General features: G+C 38.9%; 1 protein-coding gene across 1 annotated transcript; it reads left to right on the top strand.

The window, feature by feature from the left end:
• The first annotated feature begins 11,647 nt into the window (after positions 1–11,647).
• On the top strand, positions 11,648–12,163 carry MSGN1 (mesogenin 1). Its single transcript, XM_054383819.1, has one exon. The coding sequence runs from the start codon at positions 11,648–11,650 to the stop codon at positions 12,161–12,163; it is 516 nt and encodes a 171-aa protein (XP_054239794.1).
• Positions 12,164–12,591: the final 428 nt, after the last annotated feature.

Here is a 12,591-nt window from a genome sequence, read left to right as displayed (position 1 = left end):
CCCCCAGTCAGCTCCCCTCAGACAACACTTTAACCAGCCTGAGAGCTTTCTGATCAAGGCTTTCTCCCTTTCAAAGATCCCAGTAAATCTCACTTAACAAAACCTCTCTGCAGTTCTTCGTTTAAGATTTCTTTTTTTTAACACTCCTGCTCTTCTAGTCAATTTAATCAAATATTCTATTACAATACTAAAACTATTTATAAGAAAGAACAACACAGCACCTTTTAAGAAACTATGTTTTCAGAATAATGACAGCCTAAAAAAGGATAATTATCTATCCATAGAATATGTAGTTGAAGAAGAGCACATTAAAAAATTCCCCTGAATGTAATTCAAGCTAAGAAGCCAGTTGATGATTATTAGTACATAAATCATAGTAGCTCATAGGTCAACCATTAAAAAGAGTGGCTTGTTTTAAAGGTTATTTCAGTAACCTACTGTCAGAGATCTCAGTTTAACTTTAGCAGCATTATGTACTCACATATTTTATTTATGGATCATTTAAAGAATTTGTTATGCAGATATTCTGATTAGTGGACTATTGGACCATTAGCCAAATAAATCTAAAGGCAATAAAACTCACAGGAAGATAAATAGCTTTCTTTTTCGTGTTCTTTTCGGCCAATTCAAGCTAATTTAAGCCTTTCACAGAATGGTGATAATGAAGGATTTGTCCTCAACAACGTTATGGCAGGTGATTTGCATTTGAAAGTTTGACACATTTATAAGCCTTTGATCTTTTCCCTCCAGTGCTTATGCTCCTGGCCAGACACCTAAATGCTCTTTTTACCAGGTGGAAGGCCTAGGAGCAAAAGTAGCTCTGAGAATTACCCTGAAAATATACATCAAAACAAAAATAAAAAAATACACAGTTTGTGTCCACAAAATATTCTATTACGGAATTGGAGTGGCCTTTATATAGTGCAAGACAAAATATATATGAACCTATGTTGCTAGAATTTCTTTTAAGCTAGAGAAAGTCCTCATGGAACATTCTAAAGGAATAGAGAGTGTGATCTAAAGCCCACTGAGCTGTAAATATTGCTGCTTCTGTAGATCTGAATTTTTTGTAGAAATAGAACATCTTACTATTGGACATTTGGAGAATTTGGGCATCTAACAAGCTCAGGAAAAGACTGTGATGGCCACTGGGCTACTTCTTAAATACTATGTAAAGTTTTGGGTTGTTATTTAAAATAAAATAAAAACAAAATAAAATAAAATAATAAAATAAAATAAAATAAAATAAAATAAAATAAAATAAAATTAAGAAAGACATGAACTCCCTGGCCAGGAGAGCTATCTTTGGGCTGGAAGAGGAACCCTTGAAAAAAGTCAGGGTATTACCAGCACAATGAGCATATGTGAGCAAAATCAAGCATTTAACTTAGGATATATAAAGGATGTTCTTAATATTTGACCTCAAAATACGAAGGGAGTCACAGGATTCAGGAGGAACAGGGCAGGCTTTTGAAACAGAACTATTGTATCCCTCATGAATGTCAATAAAATTCAGCGGATTTCTCTGCTGGATCATAATGGTTAATTCCATGTTTCTGAAGCAGGGGCTCATTTAATCTCAGACTTGATTCCTGAGGTAGGCTGGGTTCACTAATTTAAAAATGCCTGCATGAAATTCCTTCCTGTACCATGAGCAAATTTCTCTAAACTGAGCTTTTAATCTGAAAGACAAGGCTTCTTAAATTCCTTGGAGGAGGACAGCCTGTCTCATCTGGAGACACTCCCAAGGATGAAAGTGTCTGGCTCCAGGCTGTGTGTCGTATTTGGGAGGATTCAGCTCACAGACTCACCACCCCAGAATACTCAAGCTTTTTAAAGCTGTGTAATGAGTATTGATTAGCTATTGTCTGAAGTACATTGAAAGTAGCAGGGACTATGTCAATGTTAGCTTGCTTTCTACACACATCAATAGGGAATCCCCAAAAGTCATTTTGAAACCTTTTGTTGTTGTTTTTTCTTATTTATTGGTTTAGGGTTTTTTTGTGTGTGTGTTTCCCCACCACCACCACCCCCCCACCCCCCACCCCCCTCGTTCTCCCTTAAAAGATGCTCCTCTAATCTGAGAGTTAACTTCACATTGAATGTACTTGAAAATTCAGTTCCTGGTACATTTTGTTCTTCAAAAGAGAGTGCTATCCATCTGTGTTACTTTGCTTTCAACTCACCACGGAATGTCAGATAGCAGATAAGAGCAAGAGACTGATGAATGTGCATCCCAGCCTGACAGGGCAGGTCAATGTCAGGGAAATTTAAGTTTTCCCTACAACCCATTTGCCAGTATTTACTTTGGAAAATCACTTCTCTGGGGCTCAACTGACTTAAAGCAATATAACGTGGAGAATTTAGATTTCACAGGATCACAGGATGTTAGAGGTTGGAAGGGACTTCCGACGATGATCGAGTCCAACCCCCGTGTCAGAGCAGGACCATAGAGTCTAGGACAGGTCACGCAGGAACGCATTCAGATGGATCTTGAAAGTCTCCAGAGGAGACTCCATAACCCCCCTGAGCAGCCTCTTCCAGTGCTCTGTGACACTCACAGTGAAGAAGATCCTCCTCATGTAGAGGTGGAACCTCCTGTATTGTACAGCATGACAGGATGTTAGGGGTTGGAGGGGAATGTTAAGGGTTGGAAGGGAGATTTAGTTATTTTCTGAATATTGTTCACAGTATTTTGTAATAATAAATTAAACCACTGTGGTGGGCATCATATGGAAGATCTCTTCAGAGAGGTGATCTGTCCACTGACATGGTCCATGTCTAAAGAAAGGAAATATTTGGAAGAGCAGGAACAGAAGAAGGGATCTCTTCATGATCATGCAGATCAGTAGCAGGGCCAAGAATAGGGCATTTGTAACCTGATTTCCTATCCGGGTGATTGTGACTCCGACAGATTGTTTTTTTTTTTTTTTACTGTTCTCTCTGTTTTGCAGCAAAGTGGCCCCTAAAAGAGCAGAATTTTAACCAGGCCCAGCTGCCCTCAAGATTTGCATATCTGCTGTTGTAAGATCTACCTGCTTATTCATGCATGCACCGATTTTACACATCCCAATTACCATTAACTAAGCAGGAACTTAGCCAGGGTGCAAACCAGATGTCTGTGTCTCAACAGAGTGACAGGGTGGCCAGCAGTTAAGTAGGCTCTCAGAGTGAAGGCATACCAAGACTTTGATTAGTAACCCTTTTTTTCTCACTACTTCTTTTCTTTGTTTCACCTAATAGATTCACACACTCAACTTACTGGCCTATACAGAAGTTTTCCTAGTAAAAGCTCAGGGTTTTTTGCTCTCTCACATGTTTCAAAATATAAATTATTTAAGAGTAACAAATAAGACTTTTCTAAATAGTGATGGCCTGAAGTAAATGACTTCTTGCAAATTTACAACCATAGCTGAGCCACTGGCTGTAACTATATGCTATAACTATTTTAATGATTTATTTGATAGCCTTGTGCTTTGAACTTCCTGGAAAGCCTGTTTCAAGTAGATAACTCAATGTTTCCTGCTTCTAACATTAACTTTATCCCCACAATGTAGCAGGAAAACAGAAATACATGATTTACATGGGCAGTGGATGTTAAAAAAGTCGTCATGATCTACTATCAGTATCAAGAAGCACCAAAGAGAATGAGACTGATTATCAAAAAGATTAAACTTGGGCATGTGGGGGGTGTGGAGGATTGAGGGGGTGGGAGGGGGAGAAAAAAGGAAAGAAAATAAAAGATAAAGAGGAAAAGAAACAGTGTTTAGTCATAAATGGGAGAAACTAAAGGTATAAAAATTGAGGCAGAAAACTGAAGGCTGGTCGTGAGGCAAAGAACAGGAGCAGGATCTTTAGTGGTAGAGAATACAGACCTCTGCATCATGCCTCTGTTACCCAAATATAACTGTCCAAAAGTCTAATACAGCATGAAAAAATATTGGTGTCTTCTATCACCAGTACAGCAGGAACCTTATAATGCATCACTGAAAGTCAAAGTCTGGTAAGACTCAAAATTTGCTGTGTTTTTTGTGTCTCTCTCTCTCTCTCTCTTCCACTGTAAACTGTTGCAAAACGATTTGGTTGCTCTTCTTTTCACTCTCTCTCAGTTAGTTGCAGGCAGCAGTAAGGTTTCCACTGAGCCACTCATCTTCAGGCTGGGCAGACCCAGCCCTGGGTTTCTCCCAATACATGGTGTTCACCAGCTCCCTGACCGATTTGGTGACCCTTTTCTGGACTTGCTCCAGTCTGTCAACTGTGATGGTTTGAAACTGTCTTTTTAATTTTTCCTTGCAAAATTCAGAACAGAGAAAGTGAAAGAATTTAAATAAGTCACTATTGGGTGTAAGAAAGCAAAATAACGATTGTTCTAAACACTTCCATTGGATAGATAGAAATGTTTAAGAACTATTACCCAAAACAAAGTAGGCATTCTGCACATTCTGCGTTCGGCAGTGGGGGCAGTTGCTGGGCTGTCTGGCTGCTGTTTCTTCTTCTCTTCTGGCTGAAGATAACACACTGACCTTGGCAGCTAAGTTAACAACTTTCTGCTTAACAAACTCTGCTTCTCTGTCCAGGGGGGTCTGGGGGGGAAGCTCCTGGGAGAGGGAGGCCCCTTTGGGAGGGTCCCCTTGGGGGGAAGCAAAGGGAGATCGGTTGTGCTTTTTCTGTTGATTGTATATATTTGTGAATGTCGTGAATTTTGTGTATTTGTATATATTCATTGCATTTCATTGTAGATTTTAGACTCTGCTTGTAAATACAGCTTTTCATTTGCTTCCAGACTGGGCTAGCCTGGTTATTGTTGGGTGGGGGGGGAATTTCAGCTCACACCGACACATCAACCCACCAGGTTCCCCAGATCTTTTTCTAGAAAGCTACCTCCTGGCCCATCACCATAAGCCTGTGCTACTGTGTGGGGTTATCCCACATGGTGCGGGGGTTTGCATTTGCTTTTCTTGCACTTCCCAGTGCTGCTCACATCTTTTTCTCCAACTTTCCCAATTCCCTCTGAATGGCAGCTCTGCTCTCCAATGCACTAACCACTTTCCTCATTTCAGTATAATCTGAAAACCTCTGTATGTGCAACATTGTGTAAAAACAAATGGGAACAATTTTACTCAGGTATATTGATGGGACAGTTACAACGCTGAGGTTAATTTGTCAGGCAAAATTCATGGAATCATGCACAGCAAATGCAGAAATATCCCAAACTTAATACACTATTCATGTTCATCAGTAGACTGAAGAAAGACTTGTTTTTTGTGGGATTGACTGTGATAAAAATTAAGATCTATCAACTTGGTGAGAAATTTATGATTGCAATTTAAAATCAATGATTGTCACCTGCAGGTTAGCCACATGCTTGTGAAAGGTGTCTTGAACAGGCACACAGCACTTTATTTCATAATGTGAACTACTTAAGAGCTACATGAAATTTGTAATCCAACACTTGTATGTTGTCTCGCAACCAGACTATCAATCCATTTTGTAATTATTAAATTGAACTGAAGGATATACCCAAGTATAACTTCATTTAGCACTGAAATGAAACACGGTTTCTATTAGCAGCATGCAGCAATTCCACACATCAGTGCTAGGAGATGGGGGAGGAAGAAATGAGCAGATACTGATGAGGAGATTCAGTGGATGAAAAGCAACAGCCTGAGCTGAACTGTAATCACAGCAATTGAAAAACATCTCCCCTCACAAACACCCATCTTCTGCTATGCAGCTCAACTAGAAACAGTCACAACTGAGCCGTTAATGCAGTTTTCATGGCTTTTGGAATCTCTTGTAAGATTTACTGAGTTTGAGAAAATTCATTATGCTGCAAAATGAACTATTCAGAGCACAGGGCATGAAAGCCCATGGTAATAGCAGGAAAGCAAGAGTATAAACCCTTAGGTGCTATCCTATTTTTTTTAAAAGCCCTGTGAAACCACTATCATGAATGGCAGAAGCAATCAAGTTGTTCATGGGGAGAATAAGTGAAACTCTTGGAAATTAACTATATTGTAGTGAACACATACTTTTTGGTAGAAAAGGAGGCATTGCTTAAGATCTTGAAATATTTGCAGTAAGTAACCCTCCACTTCTCCCATGAAAACCTAAAATAGCCACATTTCAGTACAGCAGACAAAACTTTTTAAAACCAAATGTGAAAGCTGATACAATTAAGCTGCACTAATCAATAAGCAAGTAGTCCTACTAAAGCAGCTTCTATTATTTTGATAATATCTGTTACTTCTCAATTTCTGAGCAAAATAAACCTTGTTAGGCTCCCGTTCCATCCAGCCCTTTCCTTCTGGCTGCAGTAGCCAGTAGACATTAAAGACCAACCACATAGCAGAATCTCCTTTCAACTTCTGTTAACAGGGGTATTAAAAAGGCATTCCTAAATATCAGCTGAAAAACACTAGGTAATAAACTCCCTACTTAAAAGGTGGGTAGGTGTAAATTCCACACATAGGCCTTTTCATCTGGGAAGCCAGTTGCTTGGAGATCAGATGTTTTGAATGAATTGCAGAGCTGATGTCTCTTGTCAGTCGATGGACACTGCCACTATTTGGAGGATCAAATACTTACATTTTAGAATGTAAAGCAAATATATAGGTTCTGATCCCACCAAGGCAACACCACAGAGATGCTTTTTTCTTTGCAAAGCCCCAGTGAAATCAGTGGTGCTTACTTGACTGTTTCTACTCCATAAATGGGCTCTTAGTTTGGCATCTTGGAGTTGCACTCTTGAAAATATTGAAGGTTTTCGATATTTAAGTCAGGATTTTTTAAACAGTGCTAGAACTAACCTGATTGTAGTTTTACTACAAATGAATAACAAATGAATAATGTTCTCTGTTATGCTAGCCACAGGTTTGGGACTGCACCCAGATTAAACACGCTGCCACAAGTAGAAAAAGACGGATGACGACAACCAATTAAAACCAAACCAAACCAAAACAAAAAACCAAACCAAACCAAAACTATATAAATTGAGGGAAAGAGCAGAACCATTGTCTAGGGGCTAATGTGACTCTGGATAACAAATGTGGTGGTTCCTTTCCTTCCTTTATTGCCAGTTTGGGTGTAAACTGAGGCGTTCAACACTTCTGAAAAATAGTGTTGAACACCTGCTGCGTCTGCTGGAGTTACTGAGACCTGCAGCTGCTCACTCCACTTTTTATATATGAGGAGTCAGGGTGAGTGACTCCTCATCCATGTCTCTGTAAAGCAGGATGGCAACAGCCACTTCCCCAGCTAATACTTGGGAAACCTCTGGTTAAATAAGAGATGAAGTGCCTTTAAAACCTGTTGGGAGATGGGTATTTTTTCATGGTGCAAACTGCAAAATAAGGTGTTATCACCTAAGTGCTCTACAAGGATAATGGTATGATCTGCTGCTTGTCAATAAAGTAAGACTAGACTCCTGTCCTAATTGTAAGGGAGGTTGACTGTTATGGGATTAGTGTTGTTGAAACTCATTTAGCTGTGCCTACTCTGTTTCAGCCTGCATTCTTCCCATCCAATATGAATTTTTACTTATTGTCTGTTTCTCCTTCCAAATTCATAACTTGCTGGAAATATACTCTAATAATAATTATGAGGCCTTAAATAACTGTACAGAAAAAAATGCATACTTGTGGATGACTGTGGATGATTATCTAGACAATTTATTTTAAATTTAAAACCTGAATCACACATATAGAGAAGCTCTAAACATTTTCTATTCTATATATGCTTTTTTTTAAAAAAGAAGGAAATATTCTTGCTCCTTTCATGCCTTCATGCATTTCCTCCCCTCTGTAATGAATTCAGAAATTTGAGTAGAGAATCTTTCATTTTAAAGGAGATGAAGATTGAGATGTTAGCCTTTTTATTGCAGAACAAATTACTGAAATAAAAATCAAAACTATCAGTCAGGCAGAAAATGCTTTATCATTTTCTACGTATCAGTTCATATTTCTCTAGGGTTAGCCTCATACCTCACCACCCTTCAATGTTTTGACATTACTTACTGACAGACAAAAAGGGAATTCCTAAAATTTGTAAGAGGTAGAATAAAATAGAGATTGCAAACACTTTTTTCTTTTGGCATGGATTTACTTTCTAAGAAGATTCCACCTGAAATACTAAACTTTCTTAGCTCTTGAATGAGAGAGCATCAAATAGTCATAGGATACAGAAAAACAAACCTGATACCCAGCTTATAGCCTCACCTTCCTCTTTATAGTATGTTTAATGCCCTTTTATAAAACAGTGTTATGAACTGTTCTACCATTTTCAGTAGTTTTAACCTGTTATAATTGTCTCTACTTTATGAGATAGTTTCCTAATGAAGGATTCTCATACTTGCAGGTGGAAATGTAGCACTACCCACAACGGACTCAACCAAGAAGTGCTACACACCATTAGATTCTGCTGACTAACATAGGCTATGGATCACACAAGGACTGTGGAAACAAATGTCATGCAGCTTCCCAGCTTGGCCAGAGGTACACATCATACAAATACATCTTGGGAACCTGAAGGCTATGCATAAAAATGGGTGGCTGTTTTTCAAATCAGAACCTTTGCCTGCTTCTACACCAGAAGAACAAACAGGGCCACACACCCTTCTTTGGCTCTGAAGATGTGTTATGGCAAAGCTAGCTTTGGTATAGGTAACATTTTGCTCACCCCTGTGCTCTCAGTGGCATCTCCTGAAACATAGTCAGGAGATATTTGGGACTTAACTAGATAGGTCCAAGCTAAAATAGTGCTGGGGAGCACGATGGTAATAAAACAGACCAAGTACGAGCATAGTTCTAAGTTATCTATTAATATAGAAAATGCTATCATTTTTCTTACCCATGTAAGAAGAGCATAAGCTTATAAAATTCAGTGATTTTTCATGCAATTAGAGCAGTTTTCCACATACACTAATGTCCTGCCTTGGTTGCTCTAAACACTTACCCATAAGATATAAAAAAAGATATAGGTATTATAGGTATTGTTATAGTTTGCTTTCCTGTTCCCTGCCTAATCTCATTCAAATCCCTATATGTAAGAATGCAGAGATGAAATCTGTGTTCACCGATCATTTACAGCAGTGACATTTTGGACATGCACAAAATCTTTTTCCCCTTGGTGTCTTAGCAACACTTTCTATGATTTACCTGTAAATTAGGGTTATAAAGTAAATGACAACCTATAGATTAGGGCTATAAAAGAAATTGCAACATGCATTGTTTATAGTCAGCAAACAAATGACTTGTTGAAATTTTTACTTATAAATTAGACTGTAATTGATTAATATTTGGCTGTACTTGATCAGTATCTGGTCCAAAATCAAAACATTTGAGCAGAACAGTTATATAGATATATATCTATACATATATATGCTTAATGTATATTTTTAATATATTTGTATACTGACACACACATACAAGCACTTGCAAGCTCCTTTCTCCTGGCACATCCTGACAGAAGTCCTTCCTCTTCCACCCTTTCCTGATTTTTGTCTAGTTGCAGACTTTTAATTGTCTGAACAAAAGCAGAGAACATGCTGAATGGAAAAGGTACTATAACCAGAAATATGAGGAGGAAAAGAGAAAATGAATGGGAGAAAGATTTTAAATGGGACAAAAGATTTTAATGGGACATTTATGCTAAATTAGACCTTGTGTCTAACTTGTGGCCTTATGACCTTTGTCTTGTGTTTAATGAAGCTCATTTAGTAAACCAAAGACAGAGAAAATATTCTTGTTTTAATTTTAATTTGTAGTACACATTTGTAATTCTGAGGACTGTTTCAACACCCTTTCTTTAAGGAAGGAGTAAAGAAGAGCTCAGAATAAAACATTGTGACCCAAAGCAATTCTGACTGTGGGGAGCTGTGCCTCAAGTTTCTGTGTGGCGGAGATGCCATCATGCTCAAATTGTCAGCTTGAGTTAAAATGCAAAAATCTTTCACTTTTTTCTGCCTTTTTTTTCCTTATTCATCCCAGCATAAAATCAGTAATTCTCCCACAAGCTGCTTCCTAACACTTTGATTCCAAATTCATAAAAATTCATGAAAGCCTTCCTAGTGATTACAGTGAGTACTGGATTGTTTTTTTTCTTTGTTTGTTTGTTTCTTCTGAGTGATTGCAGTGAGGATTTCACAATCAGAAAGAAACAGTGTATTTCAGGAAGCCTCAGCTTGCTTGGCTATGTGCCATTCAGAGGCATTCCTCTTCTTTTTTTCAGAGTGGATTATGGTGGACATAGAAATCACTACACATAAGGAATCTTTAAAATAAATCCTGATTTTCTTTCTCTTCCACCTTAGAACCTTTTAATCATGTATTATACTTCCATTTTACTATAGACTGATACAAAGTCATAGATGACAGTTGAGTCCTTAGTAGAGCTGCAGAGCTCAGTAGTTTGGGCAGTTTTCCTGGCTCTCCTAATGAATTGCTCTGTGGTTTTGGGCAACTTAATCCTAGCCTCTGCATATTCATTTCCCTAGAGTAATAGAGATCATTAATCATCACTATAAGCAGTACTGAAGCCTAGGGATGAACAGTGGTCATTAATAATGCCACTAATTTATACAATATACTTTTTTCTTCTGAACTGCTTAGCAAGTAACTTCAATGTTGCATTGAGTCAGGGATGGAAAAAGTTTTTTTTTTTCTGGCAGAAGACTGGATTCCTAGAGGCAGACAATTTTACAGAAGTATCTTCTAGCCTTCTCTTACGCACATCTAATCTGTATATTACTCTGAATTAAATTTCTGTGCAAAATGTTTGTCTGAGCCCTAAGGTTATACACAGCTTATTTTATTTCCTGCAGGTTTTTTTTCCCAATACACACTTTTTTATTTATTTCTTTCTTTTCTTTTTTTTCTTTTTTTTTTTAATAGGACTTTGTTTAGCATTATAGATTTCCTTCTTGATTTCCCAGGCATGATTTAAAATACCAAATGAATCTATAAACTGCAGGGAATTCGTTGCTGTTTTTTTCCTCCTTTCTCTTATTGAAAACCAAAGTCACTCAAGAGAAGTTATAATTTAATGAGAAGAGAAATCCACAGAGCCCTAAAACACGTAGCTCCTAATAAACTGTCTTTGGCTTTCACAATTAAGATGCAGATAACGAGAGACTACTTCAGCGGCAGTCAGCAAGGGTCGAATCATCATTGCTGTAGTTCCATTGCCTTCAAATAGTTACACAAAAATCAGGGCTTGGGACCTTAAATTCAGCATTTGTTTTAGTGATCATTATCTTTCAATTCTACATCTGTAAAGTGTTTTGTAAAATTGTGAATTTTCTTTTTCCTCTCTCCACACTTATCCCCCCAGCGCAACATTACATGTAGATGCACAGCCTTAATTGGCTTAGTTGCAAGAAGATAATCTTTTTTTCCTCCTTTCTCACTGTTGCCTGTTAGCTTAAAGACTTTTTAGCTGAAGGTTGATAATTATCATTGAGAAGAAACTAGCACATCAGGAGTTCATTTTCCATCTTAGCACTTGTGGCGCTCCTTTGAACTCCTCTCACCAAACCCATGTTCCCACTCTGTCACTTTCCTCTCTCCATCATAAAAAGGTCTCAGCAGTCGGCAGTCCCAGCCTTTGCTGGCAGGCAGAGGACATTGCTGCTCCTGAGTGCTCCTCCAGCATGGAGAAACTACACGAGACGCTGATAAACATGGAAGATACTTTGGGTTCAGAGCACCCCATCTGCTTATCATCCTGGGACTGGAAAAACGCTGCTGGAGCTTTTGAGCTGCACCCCGTCTCATCTCCTCACAGCTTATCCCCAACGCCCTCCTTCGAATCCTACTCATCATCCCCTTGCCCAGTAGCAGCGGAGACCCCCTATGGCAGTAGCAGCAGCAGCCTCGTGGGCTATGGTCTGGTGGACTTTCCCCCTGCCTACCTGCCCAGCCCTGGGCAAGCTCGGCTGCCCAAGGGCACCAAGGTGCGGATGTCTGCTCAACGCAGGAGGAAGGCCAGCGAGAGGGAGAAGCTGCGGATGAGGACCCTGGCTGATGCGCTCCACACACTACGCAACTACCTGCCACCCATCTACAGCCAGAGGGGACAGCCCCTCACCAAAATACAAACCCTGAAGTACACCATCAAGTACATCAGCGAACTGACTGAGCTTCTCAACAGCATCAAGAGGGCATAGACCTCACCTGGAGCACCTGGCCTGGCACCCTCAGGGTCTTTACAAATGAAAACCCAGCAAAATTTCTTCCTCAAAGTATGATGGACGCAGCAAGGGAAGGAGAGCAAGGGTCACTGTTACACAGAGGACGTGATGTTGGAAGGTGATGTAGGATTGCCTAAACAACCTGAGCTGAAGGTTGCTAAGACAGAAGTCTTGCTTTTTAGTTTTTTAAAATGCTTTTTTTGTGTTTTTTGTTGTTTGTTTTAAATAATGATCTTCTGAGAAACATTAAAGCTAGTGTCATACAAAAGTAGGAAAAAAGAAAAAGCCATCTGATCTTCCTGGGATTTCTGTGTCACTCTTCTGACTGATCTTCTGTTCAATAAGGACTATAGTTAATCCCTAGGTTCTTTAAACGGAATTTTTGAACGGAAAACGACAACGCT

The sequence above is a fragment of the Indicator indicator genome, chromosome 9 (assembly GCF_027791375.1).
Source record: "Indicator indicator isolate 239-I01 chromosome 9, UM_Iind_1.1, whole genome shotgun sequence".
NCBI lineage: Eukaryota > Metazoa > Chordata > Aves > Piciformes > Indicatoridae > Indicator > Indicator indicator.
Note: the sequence above shows the minus strand (reverse complement) of the source record. Positions and strands in the feature narration are given on the sequence as shown.